This window comes from Symsagittifera roscoffensis, chromosome 4 (assembly GCF_963678635.1).
Source record: "Symsagittifera roscoffensis chromosome 4, txSymRosc1.1, whole genome shotgun sequence".
In the NCBI taxonomy this organism is placed as follows: domain Eukaryota; kingdom Metazoa; phylum Xenacoelomorpha; order Acoela; family Convolutidae; genus Symsagittifera; species Symsagittifera roscoffensis.
This window is the reverse complement of record NC_087065.1, coordinates 28,646,715-28,671,737: the sequence shown is the minus strand read 5'-3', so window position 1 is coordinate 28,671,737 and position 25,023 is coordinate 28,646,715. Positions and strand designations below refer to the sequence as shown.

Sequence of the window (25,023 nt, the reverse complement as noted above, 5' to 3'; positions counted from 1 at the left end):
TTGGCAGCTTTTAACGCTTAATACAAAACGAAAACATAATTTCAAGTTTTCACACCTTCTTGAGCTTAAACAAAAAAAATCAATATCTCAAAAAACCACTGAGAGATTTATATAGGTTTCCAAGTTTCAATCTATAATGCAAGTATTAACAGCGTTTCAAAGAAATTCAGCTAGAATAAGCAAAAAACTGGCAACCCGAGGTTCCGTAGAAATTTTTGTTCTGATCATTCTTGATACCTCTACAGAAACATCCTTTCACTTTGCAATAACTTAAATTTTTAGGCCTATCAAAAAATCCGACTAACCTCTGAAATCTATACAGAAACTAAGAGGTAGAACTAATGCCAATACAACCAAAAATTAAACCAACGGTAGCCGAAATCTATTTTTGCTAGTCGCAGTTTCATTCTCCGTTCAACTTTGCGTATATTAAAAAAAAACTGATAATAACTACTGAATGAGTATCATACTAACAAACTGAAAACAATATGAGCCGCTAATTCAAGCTTAAAAAGTTATCGAGCCAATTTTTCTCTGCTTGATTGATGACATAATTAGTACTTCGGAGCGCTGATTCATCGATGAATTATCTTCCATTTATTACTCAAAAATCTACGCACGAACTGAAAATAACTAAATCCTGAAAAATGGCCTATTTTATAGATTAGCATCAACCTATATGAAATACCGAATCATCGATGCCTATGCTCAGGGGCGGATTTAGGGGAGGGGGCGGCTCCCCCTCTCAGGAATTCGACCCAGTGCCGACTCAAAGGGTCCCCGCTTTGGTACTTTTTAAGTACACCATTTGTGGCCGACCGATCTTAAAATTTCTCTAAAAGCGCCTTTGGCGCCAATATATACTAATTTTGAGGGTGGAGCGCGCGCCGAAAAAACAATTTTTTGGTCAAAATTTTCCAAAAATTGCCTAAAAACGCCTTTTTTGGACTGTTTTTGCCAAATTGAAAATTTTGTTAAAACAGGGACTAAACTGTGCTTAGGGAGAGCTCGAAAGTTCAATTCGGTCGACCTAAAAAAAAGGTCGACGAAGTTTTCGAAACTTTTTTGAAAGTCCGCCCCCTCCCCTCGAGAAAATCCTAGATCCGCCCCTGCCTATGCTTATAAAATAGGCTTTCATTGATTCAGCGATGATTATTTAACTAACTATTACCCGTGATGCGTTTGATTTCTTTACGCGACGCACGTTTATTTTGATTTTTACTCCATGTATTCAATTAGGTGAGTGGAACTCTTGCTCAGTCCGACAATTTGGACATTGTGTTATTGAGCTTCATTTGTCCCGGTTTGAACGTATCAACTCATTGTAGTGATTACGAGGCCAAACTGTGCATTCTCTGCATTGTAAGCGGAATCAGCAACATGCCAAAATCAGATTTACCGCGGAATCCGCAACATTGCTACTTCTCTTTGATCTTCTATGCTGTTTTGGAATCCGCAACAAAACAAATGTGCCGACAAAATTTACGTTACAGGTATATGTATGCGGAATCCACTGAAATTTTGTTTGTGGAATCCACTTACATTTTGGAACATATTTCAAGACTTGTTCGCTGGAATTCAGGAACATACAAACACAAAATTGTGCTCCTATCCAGTGCACAGTTTGGCCTCGTAATGGTTAACAAAAAATTGAGTAAAATTGGTCGTTGCTTGATGATTTAACGAATTCCAACAAGTAAAAGGTCGTCCAAGCCCAAGTAACAACTATCACTCAATCAAATTGCAAATTACTATTCTTGTTTTTGAAAATGAGCCGGGCAACCATTATGTTTCCATTATCGTGATAATTTTCGTATGATCTGTTGCGGTTTTGTCCTTTGAAAGTTTTTGTCAAGGAAAACGTTAACACAGAGGCGAAGCTTCGCTTCGCAAATACTAGCGAGAACACTACAAAAAGCAGCTTTAGAAAGGGCAACAAGAAAAAACAAAATAAGCCTCGAATTAGGCAAAATTCGGCTATGTCTAGGATTCGATCTACCGCTTACTGCAATCGAATGATTTTGAGTCTCACGCAATAACCACTCAACCACGCACGCTTAACCAGCGACAAAGACTAGTCACGAACAAAGCAGCTACATGCTAATAAAATATCAATGCCATTCAGCAAAAGCGGCACCAAATACAAATAGACTGTATCTTGCAAAAAAATAAAATTGGAATTTAACAAACTGAAGGCATCCACACTAACTTTGCATGTAACAATCTTAAAGCATAAAACCACATTTTAGAAATTAAGCAATTCGAAAAATTGCAAAATATATCGAGTTGGAAAAATTCTGAGTTTTTTTTCGTTATATTGTGTGAAACAAAATTTTTCGGTTCATTTGATAACCTAAAAAAAGTATCAACTGTGTTAACTTATTACTATTCCAATGTCAAAGCACATGCTATCAAAAAGCTGTAAAGGTGCCCCAAAAGTGGCACCAAGATCTGCGACTTAGGTGAGAAAAAAAGAAGGTTCGTTATAAGACACTACGCTAACGGTAGTGTAAAAATTGCTACGAAAGCGCAAAATATCTGGAAGAAAACTATCTACAATAGTCGAATCTTTCTAGAAAAAAAAAATTCGAAAAAAAATTCTGTGAAATTAAGTTGACAAAACTAAGCAGACAGACTGAAATCTAAGCTAGCAGAAAAACTTCAGTTTGCAAAAAAAAAACAATTCTCGACCTGAATCAAATTCCCGGGCTTTGTCGTCTTATTCATGGGTTAAACAGCAATTTGGAAGAAAGCTGAATGACTATGAAAATCAAACGGAATAAAAAAACATGCAACAAAAGCCCAAAAAATTGGGAACAAAATTACCTGCTCCACTAGAGACTCTGTAAAAAGCATTGTCAATGCTATACAGAAGCCAAATTTTCAGAAAAAGTCCTTTCTGCGGAACTAAGCCATCAAAAACAAGCAGACACAATAATCTGAATTAGCCAAAATTTTCTATATACAAGAAAAACAGGTTTCAACTGGAATCAAACTCCCGGGCTTTGTCACCTCAAGCATGGGTATTATAAGCAACTTGAAATAAAGCTGAACCATCGAGCTACGAAAACTAAGCCGACAATTATAAACAGACGGACTATAGTAGGAAAAAGCACTAAAACTCAAGTTTGCAAAAACGCCCCCGAGCGGATTCGAATTGCAAATCTTTGCCATCTCAAGCTGTTGTTTTACCTCTCCGCCAGATGGTTGATTGGATTTGAATTTATAATTACCGAGCCGCAACAAATCCGAAAAACCTGAGCTGAAATCTTTCAAGCCGAAAAAAATTTCAGAAAAATTCCTATTTTATGAAAAATGTCAAGTCCTTTTTCCCGTCAGCGCGCACACACACACATAAACAAAAACTTTTTTCAGACCTAACGACGCATTAAAATCACAATTGCTGGGAAAATTGCAACCAATGTGAAAGGAAAATTCCGATCTTTTTAAACCCTTTAGCAATGGTGATTTTTTAAACTGAATTCGAATTTTGCAGTTGTGTTAACTCTATACAAAATTCGACGGATGATTGATTGAATTTGAACCTATTTTAAAATCCTTTACCTGAAAAAAAAACCGAAAAACCGAAGTAATCGTCTACACTTCGTTTATTGACACTTAATGGTAAATCAGACTGCAAAACCACCAAAATAGAGCACATTTACCATAACTCGAACTACTCTTTTTTCGTGAAAAAGTTAAAAACCCGCTTGCATAGTGAACTTATGAACGATTCGAAAGGCCTAACAAAGGAGGAAAAACCGGAGTCCTTGAAAGTCTCAAAAATCAAAGGGAACAATATTTGTATTTGAGAGGACTGAACTTGTTAACAATCCCCCCCCTTTTTGGACCTTGTTAACTATTTCCCCCCTATGCATTAATAATTTTGACATACAATTATGTATAAAATATGCATTTCAAAAAATTAAAAAATTAATTGGGTTATTATTTTCGCGCGTTCGTATTTGTATAAGCTACTATTTCTATAGTATCTACATAAAAAAATTTAATTAAATATATTTTCTGAAAATTGTCTTAAGCTATTGAAAATGTGACAGCCAAAGCTGAATTTCTGAAAATCCAAATAGGGGGGGGGATAGTTAACCAGATTCCAGAGGATTAACACAAAAAATAAGCTTTCAAAATCAATATAAAACAAAGGAAAATATAAAATCACAACGCTATCCAGTTTCGTAATATATATGTTTTAACAGCTTCAGAAAATACAGCAAAAATTTAAGAAAAAACTACAGACTTTCGAAAACAGGTAAATTTGGTATCATCTAATTCCCAATTTCAATTCTAAAGAAAGTTTTTCAACTTGGCAGCTTTTAACGCTTAATACAAAACGAAAACCTAATTTCAAGTTTTCACACCTTCTTGAGCTTAAACAAAAAAATCAATATCTCAAAAAACCACAGAGAGAATTATATAGGTTTCCAAGTTTCAATCTATAATGCAAGTATTAACAGCGTTTCAAAGAAATTCAGCTAGAATCAGCAAAAAAATGGCAACCCGAGGTTCCGTAGAAATTTTTGTTCTGATCATTCTTGATACCTCTACAGAAACATCCTTTCACTTTGCAATAACTTAAATTTTTAGGCCTATCAAAAAATCCGACTAACCTCTGAAATCTATACAGAAACTAAGAGGTAAAACTAATGCCAATACAACCAAAAATTAAACCAACGGTAGCCGAAATCTATTTTTGCTAGTCGCAGTTTCATTCTCCGTTCAACTTTGCTTATATTTATAAAAAACTGATAATAACTACTGAATGAGTATCATACTAACGAACTGAAAACAATATGAGCCGCTAATTCAAGCTTAAAAAGTTATAGAGCCAATTTTTCTCTGCTTGATTCATGACATAATTAGTATTTCGGAGCGCTGATTCATCGATGAATTATCTTCCATTTTTTACTCAAAAATCTACGCACGAAATGAAAATAACTAAACCCTGAAAAATAGCCTATTTTATAGACCAGCATCAACCTATATGAAATACCGAATCATCGATGCCTATGCTCAGGGGCGGATTTAGGGGAGGGGGCGGCTCCCCCTCTCAGGAATTCGACCCAGTGCCGACTCAAAGGGTCCCCGCTTTGGTACTTTTTAAGTACACCATTTTTGGCCGACCGATCTTAAAATTTCTCTAAAAGCGCCTTTGGCGCCAATATATACTAATTTTGAGGGTGGAGCAGCTACATGCTAATAAAATGCCAATGTCATTCTGCAAAAGTGGCACCAAATACAAATAGACACAATCTTGCAAATAATAAAATTGGAATTTAACAAACTGAAGGCATCCACATTAATTTTGCATGTAACATTCTTAAAGCATAAAAACACATTGTATAAATTATGCATTTCAAAAAATTGCAAAATATATCGAGTTCGAAAAATTCTGAAATTTTACTGAGTTATATTGTGTGAAACAAAATTTTTCGGTTCAATTGATAACCTAAAAAAAGTATCAACTGTGTTAACTTATTACTATTCCAATGTCAAAGCACATGCCATCAAAAAGCTGGAAAGGTGCCCCAAAAGTGGCACCAATATCTGCGACTTAGATAAGAAAAAAAGAAGGTTCTTTATAAGACGCTAAGCTGACGCTTTTGTAAAAATTGCTACGAAAGCGCAAAATATCCGGAAGAAAACTACCTACAATAATCGAATCTTTCAAGGAGCTTTAGGAATGCTAGAAAAAAAAGAATTTCGAAAAAAAAATTCTGTGAAATTAAGCTGACAAAACTAAGCAGACAGACTAAAATTTAAGCTAGCCGAAAAATTTCAGTTTGCAAAAAAAAAACAATTCTCGACCAGAATCAAACTCCCAGGCTTTGTCGTCACATTTATGGGTTAAACAGCAACTTGGAAAAAAGCTGAATGACTATGAAAATCAAACGGAATAAAAAAACATGCAACAAAAGCCCAAAAAATTGTGAAAAAAATACCTGCTCCACTAGAAACTCTATAAAAAGCATTGTCAATGCTATACAGAAGCCAAATTTTCAAAAAAAGTCCTTTCTGCGGAACTAAGCCATCAAAAACAAGCAGACACAATAATCTGAATTAGTCAAAATTTTCTATATGCAAGAAAAACAGGTTTCAGCTGGAATCAAACTCCCGGGCTTTGTCACCTCAAGCATGGATATTATAAGCAACTTGAAATAAAGCTGAACCATCGAGCTACGAAAACTAAGCCGACAATTATAAACAGACGGCCGATAGTAGGAAAAAGCACTAAAACTCAGGTTTGCAAAAAAAGCCCCCGAGCGGATTCGAATTGCAAATCTTTGCCATCTCAAGCTGTTGTTTTAACTCTCCGCCAGATGGTTGATTGGATTTGAGTTTATAATTACCGAGCGGCAACAAATCCGAAAAACCTGAGATGAAACCTTTCATGCCAAAAAAAATTTCAGAAAAATTCCTAACTTATGAAAAATGTCAAGTCCCTTTTCCCATCAGCGCGCACACACACACATAAACAAAAACTTTTTTCAGACCTAACGACGCACTAAAATCACAATTGCTGGCAAAATTGCAACCAATGTGAAAGGAAAATTTCGATCTTTTTAAACCCTTTAGCAATTGTGATTTTTTAAACTGAATTCGAAATTTGCCGTTGTGTTAACTCTATACAAAAGTCGACGGATGATTGATTGAATTTGAACCTATTTTAAAATCCTTTACCTGAAAAAAAAAACGAAAGACCGAAGTAATCGTCTACACTTCGTTTATTGACACTTAATGGTAAATCAGACAGCAAAACCACCAAAATAGAGCACATTTACCATAACTCGAACTACTCTTTTTTTCGTGAAAAAGTCAAAAACCCGCTTGCATAGTGAACTTATGAACAATTCGAAAGGCCTAAGAAAGGGGGAAAAAATGGAGTCCTTGAAAGTCTCAAAAATCAAAGGGAACAATATTTGTATTTGAGAGGACGGATCTTGTTAACTATCCCCCCCTTCTGGACCTTGTTAACTATTTCCCCCTATGCATTATTAATTTTGACATACAATTATGTATAAAATATGCATTTCAAAAAATTCAAAAATTAATTGGGTTATTATTTTCGCGCGTTCGTATTTGTATTAGCTACTATTTCTATAGTATCTACATAAAAAATTTTAATTAAATATATTTTCTGAAAATTTTCTTAAGCTATTGAAAATGTGACAGCCAAAGTTGAATTTCTGAAAATCCAAATAAGGGAGGGGGGGGGGATAGTTAACCAGATTCGAGAGGACTAACACAAAAAATAAGCTTACAAAATCAATATAAAACAAAGGACAATACAAAAGCACAACGCCATCCAGTATCGAATACATGAATAAACACAATATCAAACACAAACTATCAATAAGTTTTCGAATTTTTAGAACAAATAATGAATGGCAAAAAGTTAAGGAAGAATTTAGCTAAAATAGTTTTAAGTTCAGCAGTCTGCCTCGAAAAACTCCGCGGTCGTTGTCAAATAGGGTGTCTTATTCGCTGATGCAGTGTGATAACTTCGATTGATATTCCCGCTTGATGACTCCGACTGAAGATAGTGGTCAATTTCCCTCTGAACGAAGCTCGAATTCTGGTCACGACTGGACATTGAATGCATTGTAGCGAATTTCAAGCTCGAGCTTTTGGGAATAGCTCCACTACTACGTGTGGCAGTGAAGAATTTAACTGCATTAGTCGGATGTGATTTAGATCTGAGGAAAACTGGAGAGTTTCGCAATGAGTGGCAGTTACGACTACATCCAGTCGGTTCTACCTCTACACAATGACTTGGCTTTTTCGAAGGCGACAAGTTGTCAGCAGATTGAGTTCCTTGATTGGGGCAAGGTAGAACTGATATCTCCAATCGACGCATATCTTTCGTGCAATCAGACTCAACCTTTGCTTTCAAAAACTGCAACTCTCTTCTTGTAAGTGTGAGAGCTTTCGCTTGGTCCTGATAAGCTTCAGGGGTTGAAGCTCTGGACTCTGTCATTGGCGATTGTTTACTAGGAACCATCACATTAGCAGATGAATTTAGCTTTATACTACCTTCCAGACTATCTCCCATATCTTCGCTGTCAGCACTTGGCGATCTTTGTTTATTGCGAGCTGCAAAGCAAAGAAACGATTTCCGCCGCGCAGGCTGAGGAAGCCTGGATTCATGGTTGTTCTTTTTAAAACGGGTGGGCGTCAGGGTTTTTGAAAAACGGCTACAAATATTCCACAGAAAATCAACCACACAGCATGCTAAGCAGCTTAGAACGATAGCAGAGAAACATATGATCATACTCCTCTTCCATCTGCTGCCAGAACTGGAGTCAATGTACTTTTCTTCATTGTGACTTGACCCCCCCTGTTGACTTTTCTTTTCCAATTCGATAATCTTATCGACAAGCTTTTTCTTATCTTCATTGTATTGGCTTTCTGAACAGCATTTCTCGCCATCCATCACACAACAGTACTTGTCCGTAGGAGCAGTTGCGCAAATCTAAATACACAATATTCGGTAAATGGTTGAGTTTTTGATGATTTTAATGAATGCATTAAACGACATCACTAGGCTAATCAAAATAGATAGAACTGTTTTTTATTATACAGAATACTGTTAAATTGTTAAACTGGCACAGTAGAATAGATTCCACACGTTTTGCACATTAAAAGACATGTTGGTCACTTTTTCCAGATCTTAGATCAATTTGTAAATATTGTAAAAAATTTTAATCCTGATGATGCACAAAATTTACGAAAACGTTTGAATTAACGTTATAAAATTCTTCAATAGAGTACTCTGAACATTGACAATGCATTTAGTCTCTATCCAAATAACTTTAATGGGCAATTATATCATAAATTAATTGAATAAATCTGAGAAAAAAAATTGAATCCATCATTCTTCCATATCGATTGAAAGTTTTTGGTCCAAATGATGCAACACAAGTCAGTGCTTTGCCAAAAACTCATATTGATTAGCTAATTGGTGATGTTGAAACAAACGGAAATGAATTTTGCATTGACACGCCTACCAAAACAGATAATTTTTCTTCACTTATTCTGACCAGCATTAATTATGAAAAAACACGTCAAAAATTATCTTTAATTTCAATAACAATAAATACCGTAAAGTAGAATTTTGCCTAACTCTATCCAATCTTCCTTGATTTCAATTAAATCAAAGTACAGACGCACAAAACATGTTTTCAATGCTGTTAAATTGAGTATCTTATGCTCTTCAGCAACATGCCCCAATCGAAAAGAAATTTAATCGTAAATTTAAAGCAAAACACGAGCTGAAACGGATTGGTTCGATTCAGAACGCAAAGAAACACTGAAAATGAAACAAAAATCACTTCTAGCTTCCCGAAATGAAAATTCGAAAGAAAATTGGCAAAAATATCGTCTTTGTCGTGACAGTTAGCCCAAGTGGTTAAAGATAAACAAGAAAAACATTCGCATTTATGCGTTTTTTTTCTCAGCACAATCCAGCAAAAAATGAGATTTATCAAATTCGAGGATCCGGTTCCATAAATTCCAGAATTACTGCTCTGCGTAGTTCATTCAATGAAATGATCACACAGGACTTTAAAATAACCAAGTACTTCAACGCGGTTTTTAAAATTTATGGGAATGTTGTAGCTCTGCTAAGCCTGTTATTTAATCCAGGAATTTCTGAATTACCAATCTGTAATTTTCAGCACAACATTGAAGCAATGTTATGATATACTGCGAGAACAAAATACATAAAACCTCTAACACCTTGTACTGTTCCTTCTTGGGCAAAAATTGATGGTCAATCAAAAATTGTGCCACACTTTAACGTTTGTTATTAATGCCTGCATAGATAAGGATGTTTTCCCACTGAAAACAAAAAAACACAAATATAACTCCATTATTCAAAAAGGATGACCCAATGCATCCTCAACCTTTTTGAGAAAACTTTCCATGTCCAAAGAACAGAAGAAGATCAAATTATGACTCCTTTACAATTTGGTTTGGGCAAAAATTGTTCCAGACAAGATGCGCTTCTGTACGTAACTGAAAGTAGTCACGAAGATATCGATTCCAAAAAAAATGTTTATGCGGCTTTATTAGATCTCTCGAAATATTTCGACTTTATTTCTCATATTATTCTAGTTAGAAATTTACGCTATCTTGGCTTTTCAACAAAAGCTAAAACATTATTTGAATGTTTTAAGAATTTTCAAAGAGTCAATGAGAATGGAATTTTTTGGACTGGATATTCAAAATTGTATCTGCGATGGATGTACTTTGGTACAGTATGCAGACGATTGCATGGTGTATGCGTCATCTATATCTCAAAAGAATGCTCTGAGTCAATTACAAAAATCTTTACACGAGCTTACTTCTTTTTTCTGAGAATCAGTTAAATTTGAATGCATCGAAATGGAAATTTATAGTTTTTTGTCCAAAAAAATGATAAACAGAATGTGGAATCAGACCGCCTTGTTATCAATGATTATTATGTAGAGAAAAAATCTGAATGCAAATACTTAGGTTTGATTCTAGATTTTCAAGGAATTAAGACCATAGATACAATTGGACAACAACTGCCCGCAATATCTTTGGTTGCCTTACTTCACTGTTGAGTTTTATCCAATCTAGATTATGTAGCTATTTTTCTGCCGCAAATCAATGCGACTTCAATGACGCACGTTTTTCAGACCCAAACAGAAATCATCCACCGCACTGCGTAAAAGCAAATCTTTTATCGGAACTAAATTGAAATGTGTAACTTATCTATATCAATATCTTATCAATAAGAAGAAAGCGTTTACAAATGCAATTAAATAACCGACAGCCAATTACAAAATTAATAATCGCACAGAAATACTTTTTGATAATCACTGTTTAACTGCTTGTATACTAAAATCATTTTTTCACCTCGCTTCAAAAAAAATGGAAGTCATTGCCAGTAAAAATAAGAAAACTCGACACCACTAATTCAACAATAAAGAAAAAAATGAAAATATTCTACACTAGTGGAATGCAATCTAATCTAGTACGTACGCACAAAAAAAACATGGCGTCAAATCCATTTCCATTGAAAGATTTCTATATATCACCAGTTTATTATATCGATGTTGTTAAGATTTAATTTACTCAAATTTATGTACAATTCTTTTTTATTCATGTTGTTAAGTCTTAATCTGATTTTTTTTTCAATGGTAATTTCATCGCAATTTACTTATTTGTTTATTTCATTTTACTATATACTATTTACGCAATTAATCTGAAATTTTGAACTGATCCTCTTTACATTTCACTGTATTAATACTCAGACTTTCATCCGGTAATTAAGTGTTCTTTCTTCTTCTTCTGAGAGTGGACAACGAAAATCAGAGAAAAACATTGAGAAAGTTAAAAAAATATATCTTGCACATTGATAACTTTTATCTTACGTCGCTGATATTCTTCCGGCATTTTTTCAGCAGAACTTCTGTATTGGAGCTTATTTTATAAATTGAAACAGTCACTAAAAACATGCAAACTATCCTTGCGTCCATAACAAGGCTTTAGACTTCAAACTCAGTCAACACAATTGCCTCATCTGAAATCACAGGTCTAAATATATTAATTCTGATCCTTTGACGTCAGAAATTCATATTTTTGGAAGGTTTTCGTGGACTATTTCAAATGATGGAAATAAAAGAAAACATAAGCTGAACTCAGAATACCTCTGTGTTTTTCTAAGACTACAAACGATGTTGTTACTACAAACGATGAAAAAAAACTTGTAGTAAAAAGCGGTTGGTTTTTGGTTTTTTTAATTTTTTTTTTTCAAATATTTTCAAATCAGCAGGTCAGAAATTAATTTGGTAACCGAAGTTACTTCACTAATCCATCATCCTTACTCCAAGTAAAAAAACTTGGAATTTCAAACATTAGGGAGAAGTAAGTATAACAAAGGAATGTAACTAGAGTCAGATGATTGGGAATCAAGCCAAGTGAGAAAACGAGTGCAGAAAAACCAAAATTGAAGGAAGCTAAAAATAATGGTTTAAGAGCAGAATGATGGGTCTAAGAGCAGAAAAATATTAACTTGTATTTAATCGTCAATAATACCAAGAAAATGAAGAAAATATGCATGAGGAGACAGACAAGGGTAAATCAGAACTATTTTCTATCTTCTTCTCTTCCGTGTATACAAAATCGACAAAATTTATTGAAGGGTGTAATGGAAAAGAATGCGTAAAATCGATTACCACTGTAAATTTTTTCGAAAAGGAAGTAATTGAAATTTGCATGAACTTGGACATAAACAAGAGTAAAGGACCCGATGAAATTCCACCAATAGTGTATAAAAAATTGTGCATTACTCTTTCTCATTCTCTTTCACAGTTATTCAGAAAAATTTTCCAAACAGCCAATTTTCCAAACGATTGGAAACAAGCAATTATAAGTCCATTATTTAAAAAAGGCGATAAATGCCAAGTTACAAATTACAGACCGGTATCTCTGTTATCAATAGCTTCGAAAATTTTAGAAAGGATTATTTTTAGACGACTTTACGATCATTACCATTCTTTTTTTCACGCAGCTCAGTTCGGCTTTAGGAAAAGACGATCAACGATTCTCCAATTGATAATCTTTTTGCAAAAAGTGTACCAGGGCATTGAAAGTCAACATGATGTTGACATAATCTTTACTGACTACAGTAAAGCTTTTGACAGAGTGGATCATGGTATGCTTTTGAAAAAACTTTTTGAAACGGGCATCAGAAACAAGCTACTGAAACTAATCGAATCATATTTGACAAATCGAGTACAAGTCGTGCGTATAAATGGAGTGAACTCGTCACCAATACAAGTTACTAGCGGTGTCCCGCAAGGGAGTATTTTGGGCCCCATACTTTTTCTGGTTTTTGTTAACGACCTCCCGAAAATGTGCGATCAATTGTTTCCCCTACTTTTTGCCGATGACGCCAAATTTCTCAGCGTGGGTTTAAGCACAATAGATATTCAAAGTGATTTAAATGCGTTGTATGACTGGACCGTTAGAAACAACATGCCCTTCAATATGGATAAATGCTGCCTAATTAAAATGTCCAAAAACGAAAAACGATTGCTTTTTGGAAACGAATTGATTAAAACAGAGGAAACTCAATCTGATTTGGGGCTCATGCTTTCCTGTGACTTAAAATGGAATTTGCATATAAATAAGGTTTGCTGCAAAGCAATTCGTGTTTTTCACATGATAAAAAGAAGCGTATCGAATCTTGGACAAAAAGCTAAACTGGATTTGTATAAATCTATGATCGTACCAATACTCACGTACGCAAGTCCATGTTATGGATTAAGTAAATACATTATTACGGAGCTTGAAAATGTACAAAGGCGTATAGTTAAATGGATAATTCCGCATATGGATTCGTACAAAGATCGGTTAATCGAAATTTCACTATTGCCACTGCCAATGTATATACAGATCAACAACCTTTTGTTGCTGTCAAAAATTTTATCGAAAAATTATGATGTTGACATGTTGAAAGTTCCATCGTATTCCTGTTCCTCGCGCGGTTGTATGTTTCAGCTCGAGAGGCCGAAAAAGAAATTTTTGGAGGACGAATTCTTTTACCAAACTTGTCGGCTAGCGAATGTGATCAAAATTGACGTGAGAGAAACAAGCAGACTGAAGATGCGAATATTGTGGTTATTTTGGAGAAAATTTGAGAAGGACTACGAACAAATGAACAAGTGCACATGGAGAATTGCTTGCGATTGCACAATGAATGACTGTAGAAGCAAAACTTCACTATAGAACGAAAAACTGAAAGGGGGAAACCCCTTGCGCTACGAGCACAAAAGCCCTACTACTACTACTACTACTACAATTGAATAAATAAATCATTTTTTTTTCAAATTCAATTTAAAAAAAAAATCCGATTAAATTATTCAAATTATGCAAACTATTGCTTCTTTGTTAATATTGACAATTTTTATACTCAATTTACCGATTAGCATGTAAAATTTATAATTTGGTTGCTCTTGGACCCATTCTGCTTATTGACTTGCCACCGTCTATCACATACTCGTAAAAGGCTTATTTTACTTTGGCTCTACAAACATAAATTTCCTTTCAAATTAGTTTTATTATTTTCAAATAATTTTCCTTTCATCATCAATAGTCCCGAGTAAACCGGCAGCGTTCGCAACCTTTATTGTCTTTTGAGTTTGATTGAGTTTATCCGATCGAGTTTATCAGATCAAGAAAAACTTCCTGCCCTGAATTCCTCGGTACTTGCGCTCAAATTCTCAAAGAGGTTAGTTAGAACAATCCCATTCTAGGGCCGGCGGCACCCTGAGATTAAATGACTGCTAGCAGCCCTTTGCAGCTTAATTATTTAGGCCTTATTCTTGATTCAAGTTTATCTTTTCATGCTCAAATCAAAACAATTCTCCAAAAAATGCCACAAGGAATTAAAACTATAGATACAATTGGACAACAACTGCCGACATTATCATTAGTTGCCTTGCTTCATTGTCTTGTTTTATCACATTTCGAATATTTAGCAATATTTTTAAAACAAATTAATGCTACTTTGATGCTATCTCTAGAGAAACAGTTGAGCTGGGCGTTAAAAAGAACATATTGCAGATCGAAATTTAAATCTTCTTCCCTTCTTAGCATTAGCAAATCGTTCATTGGAATCGAGAAAAGAATTGAGTTAAAAAGTATAACATACTTATACCAATATCTTACAAACACGAAGGCTTTTCAAAATACATTGAGACTACCGACTGCCAATTAGAGGCTCAACAAAAGAACGAAACAAATTATTTTTGACAAACATTGTTCAACCGCTTCTCTACAAAAATCATTTTTTCATTTGACTTCTAAAAAAACGGAATTCACTGCCCATAATTTTGCGCAATTGAAACGGAAGAAACCACATGGCGTAAAGAACTCTGGGGTGCTCAAACAGCAGCGCAAATTACAATTAAATATGGAATGTCAAACTGCAATATCTGAATTAAATTACTATATACAAAACCAAAATATACAATTCAACACCCAGTCCCTTACAAACATAATACGAAATATATTCATCACTTTGCTTCATATGACACTACTCTGAATTGCATTAGGACTGGTAGAAACCTCCTACAGCTTAAATTGCGAGTATATACAGCATAAAACTCAACAATTATTTTACTTTTTCAACCTTAATCGAAAACGCCCAAAATAGCCTATAACTTTTTCAGAAGCCGTTCAAGTAGACGCAAAAATTGCTTTGTCCAGTGTTCATTATCCTCATTAAAAGAGCAGTATCGATATTCTGATAAAGAAGTCATCCATGTTCTTTCATCAATATTCAAATATTTTCAAACAAAAAACTTGTATCCGAATGTCGGAATGTTGCGATAAAGGCGGTTGTCATGGCCATGCTATCAGTTGATTTTCAATAGACGCGTAGCTACCAATATTTTCAAGGGTTATTTGGAGGTAACTGAAGCGACATATCAAGCTAAGACTCTCTGGGCATTGACTGTGTAATTTTTTGTCAATTAGATGCTTTTTCAGTTTTTTTTTGCTCCAATGACATTTATTTTCATATCAAGCTGATGAATGATATTCAGTTGTTGTCTTTTCAGGAGAATTTTTTAAATCAATTTTGGCCATTGCTGCAAATTGCATCGATCTCGTACCCGGTAGGATGTCAGTCTTATTATTCTTTTCGACCTCAAGAACGGTCGGAGCCAATTCGGTTCGCTTGCGACATGAGACTAGAACACGTTACAGCTTAAAGGCTACTACCAAAATATCCCACCACTCTAGAAAATAAGAACGTTCCATACTTAGGTCTCGAAATACCCAAAATACACAAACGCCGTTAAAAACAGGGTCGGAACAATCCGTTAAGTTACTTTTTATTGGACAGTGGAACTTTGATCCATTTCAGATGGATCAACCTAAAACTCGCCTTATCTCATCATAACAATCATTAAACACACTCGAGAAAATTAAATTAGGGACTCACATGTTGATGCAATCAAGCACAAGGAGTAATTAGATTGATAAGCAACTCAAGAATTGGATAATATAACTAGATAAGTTTAATACTGATCAGTTTTGATAACAGAAGTAAATCCTGACTCTAGAATCTGAGTTTTTGTATGAACCATTAGGACACTCAAGCTGTCCACCTTTCCATTGAAGGCTCACTTTGGTTCGTTTCGAATAGTTGTTCTCTCTTCTTTTTATTATTTCTCCTCCTATTTCAAGATAGGACAGCTCTACTCGTGTCTTATTTTGTATCGGGAAATTGCGAATATCAATTTCCCGCTGTTTTATTCAAGCACTTTTCCGCGATTGTAAATCGGTCGTTCTGATTTTTCACTTTGTGTTTTCAGTTGGTGCGAGAAAACTGAGCATGACAGGCTCCATTCGAAATTTTGAAAATTAAAACTTCACTCCAAAATTACGTATTTTCGTGTCCCTCAAGGTCAAAATTCCAGATATGACCGACTGGAACATACTCCCCGGACTCAAAATCGATGTCCTTATTGCGTGCTGTCTCTGTCAGTGAATCCCCAGAAGCCCGAGTGTCACTCAAGATACAGTGCCAGTGGTCATTTACAGAAGTTTGCAGCAGACTTAAGTTTATCTACCTTCCAAAATTCACAAACATATAAAATTTTCACACTATCGCTAAACAGCAATCAAAATCTGCACACGCCTGCACCTATGAATTCTCGCTTTTTAAGCTGGTAATTTAAAAAATTTTTTGTCCTATCCAATCAGGGAATTGTCATGCAGCATTTTGATTTATATAATAGATCTAGCATATTAATAACAATATCTCATTTGTTAAAATCTCTTTTTCGTGAACCCAGATTTCATCCGAGTTCACCTTTGAGCCCCCTCCCTCTCAAGACTCAAGAATCTAGAATTTTCCTTTTGAGCCACCGGCTCACCTCGTGTTCTTCGCCCTCGAGGTACCCGACCGAGATATATTTGACACTATGATCTGCTTCAATAGTGCCTCTTCGTCATCGGAGCTGATCACAATCTCCTCCCAAGCCTTCAGCTGTTCATAGGATCGTATCCACTCCCTTTGCTCTTGCAATCTCTTCGCTTGATTCGGTAAGCTCTTCACCTTCGACTCCCGGTTCAAACAGAAGGAATTGTGAAGACTCAGGCTTACATTCTTCGCCAGGTCCTCCTCCAGTATCGATTCCCTCTCTCTAGTGTTGTCTCTGGATACTCTACCCACTCTTTTCCACCCCGTCGTGATCGCATTTCGATGGGTCAGCAGAGGTCTCTTGAAGGCATCTGGTCCTATCTTGGCCTGGAATTGTCGATATTCCTTTTGATGTTTCCTCATGTGATCCTTCGTCACCACATATAACCAGGATGTTAACATCGCGCGAAACCAAGGAAAGAATCTCAAGCGGCACCACATGTGTCTGACTTCCATTGGTATGGCGAATACCTTGCATGCGGTCTCGAACAACTCAAGTCTCCTGCTGTAATCTATCGCGTGAATCGACTCTGCTGTTGGCGTCTTCGAATCCCGATACTTTGCTATGTTTTCTTTCATCCATCGTAGAGCCAGCATTGTGCTCACCACCAAGATGGTCACTTTTTGTTGATGCTCGGGTAGTCCCAACGACTTGATTTCTTCAACATCCCAGATCAGGCAGAGATTGGCGTGGTCTGGGTACCACACTGTCTGTGCCAGACAGTGGCATGGACAATCCCCGTGTGTGTTTTATCGATGCTCCTAAGATTGCGTTCTCCCGAGGCTTCTAGGAGAGGCTCAAATTCCATCATCTTCTCGTGTATCATGTCGATCTCTTCCAAGTTTGGAGCACCAACTGTGGTTTTCCCGATCACGTTTTGTCTCTCGTGATCACTTGTATTTTCGCTCTCCAAGCCTAGAAGTTCTTCACCCCAGATTTCACTCAAGTCGTCCCTTTGTTCTTTCGGCACTGTTCCTCGAATCTTCCTCAACAGCTTGTGTGAATGACGTGACATCCGAGCCAGTCTTACACATTTGGGCACTGAGAAGGCTTTGTCTATCAATACCCTCTGGCTAGACACCTCTACCATTGCCATGTGTAATGGATAGTGGCTGCCACATAGGTTGGCCATCACTGACCCCACTAGGGACTTCGCATTTAGAGGCAGACCATAGGCTTCGCTCATGGGAAATCCCATCTCCGCTTCGAGTCCAACCTTCCAACTCTTGATGTGTTTTTGGGTCACTTGCAACACTCCGGGCCATGACTCCACGCTCAACGCGGTCACCAAGTGGTGTTCTGACTCTAGCCTCTCCAGTGACTGGAGACTGCACATTCTTGAGAAGAATCCCAGAGTTGTTGCTAGATTCACCGTGGTACTCGTGTAACACTCAGCCACTATCTGTATCTCACTTTTCTCCTTTTCAGTAATGTCTTCAAACCAGGTGACTAGGTCTTCTTTCTGGAAAGACTGTATCCTGACGCATGATCGTCCATCGCAGGTGTGCTCGCTATTCCCACACGTCGAGTCAAGACAACTGCCCGGCTCGATCTTCTTTACCGACCCTGTTCCACTCGTCATCTCGCTTGACTCCTTCACATGAGGCAGGATCAGTCTATGCACTATACTCAAGGTCGCCAAATCTTCATCCTCTGTCGGCGCTAATCTCACTCGCTCAGTGACTTCCTCGATCAGGCTCGCATGGGGATGTGGACACCAGGAGGGCCTGAGCAATTTCCACACTACTCCCAGATTCGTGGTCAACATGCCGTTCCCGTTACCCATTTTTAGTTCTACTCTTTTACTTGAGCGTGGCACACTTATAACTTCCGGTGTTCTCTCGAGAATCAAACCCAGGCTAGGTCTCTCTCTTTCCACAGGGTCTATCTCCATTATCTTCTCTGTCCAGAACTTCAGTAGCTCCGCCACCTCATAGTTTCTGTAGGCACCTCCAGCTTCTAAGTCCAAAAAAGGGTTGTATGCCATCCCCATCACTCCAGACACATACTGGTACTCTCCCTTTTTGTTGGGTTTCAAGTACTCTCTTGATGAAGCCAAGTTACGGTGAACGTCGTGTTTCTCCTCAAACTTCTTGTTGTAGAATCTCCGTATCTCATCTAACTTCCTGTGGCTCTCTAGAGATTGCCTAGAACCATCCTCCTTTTATATCCCAGTACTCTGGTACACATTCAAGATGACTGTGGAGACTCTCGTTTCCAGCGTCTTGCTTCCAATTGCTCTCTGGTGACATGCTAGGGTGGTACTGTCAGTCATCATCGACATTGTCCATCTCAAGAAACAGGTAGCATCTTTCCTCCTTGCCAGACTCAAGCCTGAGTTGTCCCTAGCAACGTGCTGCATCAGCATTCGATATACCTCTAGATTCTTGCCTCCCAACTTCAACTTGTCGTACGAAGTCAGTGTCTCTAACTCTATCCCCAACAGGCTCCACGCGAACATCAGTTGTCCTGCGGTCCTAACAAAGGGATTCGCCATCAACGGCGATGCCGATGAGGATGTTCTCATCGCTTCTTCAAAATGATCTTTTAACAAGTTCTGCCAAGTTCTCTTCAGTTGGCTCCCCAATTCCAATTTATTGATATCAGCTTTCTGCTGGGTAGCCCAGTTGCGTCGTTTGCGTGACACTCCACTGTCGAGCTCCTTCAGGCAGTCTTCCAATTCCTGCAATGCTTCCAGGGCCTCCCACCACGGTCGGGAGGTGTTCCTCGTTTTATTCTTCTCAAGAGGATCGCTAGTCACTTGCTTCCCAGTAGCCTGGTGTTCATTCGAGACCCATTCTTTGCCAACGTCCACTTCCCAGGTCTGCCCGCTCGTCGAACCTCGCTTCATTTTTATCCTCTGAGGCTTGAAGTCTTCTTCCGTTGTTGAGCTGGTGGGGATCTCCATCTCTTTTTCTACGTCGAGCAGTTTCCTCGGCTCGAAGCTACTCTTGTAGGCTGCTGTCTTCCATCGTGCCAGAACCATGGGGGCTGTCTCTCTCAAGTTCCTCTCCGAAACCGCATCCGCTGAAGGACTGCCTAATCCCTCCACGTCTCTCTTCCTCTTGCGAGACCTCACGTCTTTACTCGGGGGCGTTGTCGTTATCATCACTGCTTTGACTTCCTTGTCTCCATCCAACCCTTCCAACTCTTGCCTCCCCCCTGCTCGAGCCTTAATGATATTAGTACTTTTAATTATATTGCTAGTTCCGACCTTATCCCCCCTTACATGTTCAATTTTTTTATTGTCAGTTTTTTTGTTTCAGAGTAGAGCTGTCTTTACATTTATCTTCCTGGGTCTTTCGTGATGCCTTCCTCAACTCGACGATCTTGCTCAGCAGCTCTCCTCTAGCTTTCTCCTCCAGGCCTGTCCCCATCAGGACAGGCTCTCCGAATTTCACCACCGTGTCCCACAGCTCCTCCTTGAAATCGTCCAATGTGGTGTCGTCGTCCACTCCTCGATTAAAATCGCTCAAGAACTCTCGCCAAGCATCCTCATCCAGAGTGCCTAGGAAGGCATCCCTGTTTTCCTCGAAGGTGTTCTTCTCCCTTCTCTCCGCACTCAGGAAGATCATTCCCATGTTGGGATTCTCGCTCGTCAGTGGCAACTCTAGATTCTTGCGGGGAGATGAGGTCAGAGGTGGCGTGGGGGTGTCTGCCCAATTTTCTCCACTCAGATCTTGCGTGGTGAACTCTTCCTCCGATGGCTTCTGCTCTGGTGTGTTTCCCACCTCCATATCCTCTCCTGCCTCACTGAGAGTCTCATCCACGCTCTCCTCCTCCGATTCTGCTTCTCTTCTCTCAAGAATCCTCCTGAATCGATCGTCTACGAGACCACTCCTTTTATCCCCAGGGGTGTCCACTGATAGGGGTGATGGTGTCAATGGACCCGTTTTCTTATACTCTGTCAGAGCCACATACAATGGGCCTGCCGCATCCAGCTCCTTTCCCTCCTGTCTCATTTCCACCTGCTCTAGTCCGTAAGGTGCCCGGTATCTCCTTGTGGCAAACACCATCTCGTCTCCTTTCAGTTCGATATGTCCGCACCGGCAACTTGTTCTCTAGACCTGCCCGCTCAAGTGTTCTCAGGCATCTCGTACCTCGAACTTCGGGGGCATCGACCCTCTCATTTTCTTGGCTTGAGTTGTCCATGAATTTATTTTTGCATCGCTGGTATGAAAATAAATTGCTGCAGAGTAGCCGATGAAGAGAGGATTCCAGCCGTCGATGAACTCCTTCTGCTGTTCTTCGGTTGCCGCTCTCGCGAAAAGGGACGGGACCACCAGGGAGCTGTTCATCCCCAGGGTCATTCTCCTCACTGTTGGAAATTCTGGAATGCTTGCTGGCAGGACCTTCTTCTCCAATATCGCCTCTAGCTCCCTTTTCACCAGCTCGAAGCTTTTCTTCCATGCGGGAATTCTCAAGATCTCTTGTCCATTTGCTTTCAGGGGATTTAGATTCCAGAACTTGGGATAGGTTTCGATGGGGCCTTCGCTCTTGCCTCCCATCCTGCACTGCAGTTGTCCTCGGAAACTGTATATCACCAACGCCGGATCCTTCACCTTTCCGAGGAGCACCGTGTTGCTCATCTGTGCCCTTAGCACCTCCTGCTGACACCAATTGAGTGTTGTCCCATCTAATATGCTTATGAGGCTCACGTGGGTCACTGAGTATCGATAAGCTGTCGCCAGAGGATCTGGAAACACGAATGTGACGGCCGGTCCATAGATACAGGTTACGACCTCCTCTAGCCCCCGGATCATCCCCATGGGGTCCATTCTCATGGCCAGGCATAGGTCCGTCAACAGAGGCATGCCTCCATTCACTTTCCTCCACACGTCTCTTGTCCTTGGGCTCTTTTCTTCACCAGTCAGGTGCCGGTTTTGCATCAGTAGGTACTGCACCAGCAGCGTCTTTAGTCCGGCAGCACATTTATACGAATAGGTGTCAATACTCGAGTGTGCTCTTCCCATCGACAGAGGCTCTCCGTACTTCATCAGTCGGTGAAATGACACCATTTCCCCGTGGGTTAGAAGCACCAATGCCAAGTACCCGTCAATCTGGAGTGTGTCCACACCCCGACTGAACATGTACGCTGGACCCGTATTGAACAGGTACCTGGGTAAACCAGGTACAGTGCCAGCAACAGACTGATGGGCATATTCAATATTTCCTGTATGAAGGCTCCAAAGATGGTCTCTTTCGCGCTGTACACTCCAGCCAGGAACTCCTTTTTCCAACAAGGACTCAAGAACTCAAGAATCTCGTGATCCCTCCTCGTCCTCAGCTCACCCCTTGCGTGCTTTCTCCAGAATCCTCCAATCGTGACTTCGTTGGCTGCTGTGACGAACCTGCCAACCGTCATTTCCCTCTTTTCGGCCACTTCCAGCTGCTCCTCAAGAAAATCCCAGATCTGCTTCACCAGAAGTGGTGCACCTTCTCTTGTCTTCTCCGTGACGTTCTCCAGCCTTGGTGTCAGGAAGGGCCACCTGCCTCTCTCTTGTGTCAGTCGATACACCATCGACTCCAGCTGCTTCTCCGCTGCGGCCACGTTCTTCCTCTCGTTGCTCGGCCCTCTAGATTTACTGGTGGAGCTTGTGATGGTCAACTCCATGCTTCGAAACCACAGACTGGCCGTCAGGTGAGTCACCACTGGATGATCATCCCCTATAATCGGACTGAGCTTGAGTTGCCTAGCGAAGTTGAATATCTCTAGCAAGAGGACCTCGTCCAATACGATGAGGATGTCAGCCAACTCGTAGAAGCCCCTCAACGCGTGGGACACATCCGCCCACGCCGCCGCCAGTTCTGATTTGCGAAGTCTCAAGTTCGTAGGTTCCAGCTCCCGATTGGGAGCTGCCATCAGAACGCGCCACCCATTGCCCTCTGCTATCAAGATCAAGATCGCATACACAAATTGCAGAGCTGGGGGCATGCTCGCGTACCCGGGGGACGTCGTGAACGCTACTTTTGTCTTGGAGCCAAATCGTGAGGCAACGTTCTCTTGTACTTCATTCATGGCCGCAAATAATGTCTGGATGGCTTCCCAGGTCTTCTTCGGTGCCGGTTCATCACCCTTGAGCTGCTCAAGAAACCCCATCGCGTGCAAGTGATCGTTCATCCCTGCAAACAGCAGTAGCTCAGGCTCGCAAGGCATCTCCAATTTTATTGCCACCACCAGGGTTAACATCTGGTTTAGCTCCGCTCCCGGCAGTGAATATATCAGAGTTTCCGGCCAAAACAACTTGGGAGACGTTACCTCAAAGTCCGATCCCGCCACGATGACCACCCTCGCAGCGGCTGGGTCTGCCCTGTCATAAACTGCCAAGGTTTTGGCCAGCTGCGTATTCCCGCAGGGTTTCCCATATCTGGGATCGTTGGCCAATCTTGCACCTTCATACGCGGCGTCTGGTAATTCCATTTCTCTCGGATCCATCAGTTTGTCCACCACCCTCAACTGTGCTGGAGTGGCCACCCTAATCCTGGCAATGCTGGTTCGGTGCTTGGGAGGCTCCACCACGAGTCCCGGACTCCCTAATGACTTGAGAGGTCTGTAGTTGATAGGTCCCATCACCGATTTTGTGGGAATCCCAGTCAGATCCGCCGTCTCCATCATTTTCGCTCTCGAGAAATGTGTCTCGTGAGCCTTCAGCCAGTCCACGCACTGGTGTCTACCCAAGTCTTCGTGCGACACCCGCTCAATACCCAAAGCTTTCGCTAACTCCTGCCTGCATTCCAGGTCTTCCAAGTCCAGTTCCTTCACCTTCTCCACATATCTCGACCTGCTGGTCTCCGCCGGCCTCTCCGGTTTCTTCTTCTCCGCCACCACCACCGAGGATATTACTGATCCCTGAGGAGTTGATGACGTTGCCTCCTCAGCCTCCATGGGCGCGGTGCCCGGCAACTTGGTCCGGCTGTTCCTCGAACTTTCTCTAGAACCGGCCATCGCACCCAAGCGACTGGGCAAAGCCCTCGGGTTGAAGAAGGGTGGATTTGGGGGTGGTCCGAATGTGACCTGTGCCGTCTCTAGCAACTCTGCCTTCAATGCGTTTATTTGCCTTTGGAGGACATCATTTAACCACTCCACCCCTCTGGGCCTGTCAAAGTGAATCCCATCCGAGGATGCATCGTCAGGGAAAGCAGATAGCTCCATTTGCTCGGCCACATCCAACAACCCAACGGGGAGGACACTTCTTCGGTTTATCTGCCTGATTATTTTGTTCAGGTTTCGCATTTTTGTGTTCATCTCCATTGCATGTTGGTCCGCTTTCATGTTGTAAGGGATGGTGCACACCGTAAGAATAGCCGGATCCATTTGAATCCGCAATCCCCAAGAATGCAGCTCATCTTGTCGTGCAGCCTCGTCACCTTCCTTGCTTCCCCCCTGGACACGTCATTCGTCCCGACCATCTCAGTCACCGTGTATACTCTTGCCATCCCTAGCATCTCAAGTGTTGCTAACATCTGTGGCGTCGCAGGTCCAGCGAAGCTCAAGATCCCCGTTTGCCAATGGGACTGGATCCGGGTCAGCACCCGCAACAAGCTGTCCCCTATGATCAGGTGGACCGCCCTCTCGGACACGTGGCTGCGTGAGGTATTCCACCCAAGCCGCGTCATGGAAGCAATCTCTTCTGTCTCTCTGCGCCGTGCTCCAGTCCATCCGATTGTGCCTGTGGTATCTACCTTCCGTATTCTTCTTGTAACTTGAGATCACCACACTCCTGACAGGTTGCTCTCCCCACGTCGAGGGTAGCTCCGCTCTTGCTGGACTCTAGCGACTCCTTAGCTGTAGCCGCTCATGCAAATCTTTCAGTCGTGACGAGCTACCACTCACCTGACTACTACCCGGGGTCGAACTTGGCGTATATCCAGGCAGCGCGACGTCCATCAACGGGCGTATTACTTGTGTCTCTAGACCACGCAGGGAGGACGCTGATTCAGTCGGTATCCACACTTCCAACCCTTCTCTCATATGTTCTTGAGCCGCGCGATCGAGGTTAAATCGTCCCTTCGACCTAGGAGCTTCATCCACCTCCATACG

The 25,023-nt window shown here is 40.2% G+C and overlaps 1 protein-coding gene across 2 annotated transcripts in view; it reads right to left on the bottom strand.

Moving 5' to 3' along the window:
* The window catches only part of LOC134844671 (5'-AMP-activated protein kinase subunit gamma-1-like), a 466,367-nt gene that overhangs the window by 423,572 nt on the left and 17,772 nt on the right, over positions 1 to 25,023 (bottom strand). The window contains exons 2-3 of one of the 2 annotated variants that reach the window (XM_063861474.1): positions 11,418 to 11,568; positions 7,204 to 8,488 (exon numbers count right to left, since the gene is read on the bottom strand). The exons of the other annotated variant lie outside the window; for it this stretch is intronic. Of the exons in view, the coding sequence (XP_063717544.1) occupies positions 7,445 to 8,488; positions 11,418 to 11,522 (1,149 nt within the window). The 5' untranslated portion in view covers positions 11,523 to 11,568 and the 3' untranslated portion in view covers positions 7,204 to 7,444. Of the gene's footprint in view, positions 1 to 7,203; positions 8,489 to 11,417; positions 11,569 to 25,023 lie in introns of those variants that run through there. 2 annotated transcript variants of the gene reach the window in all.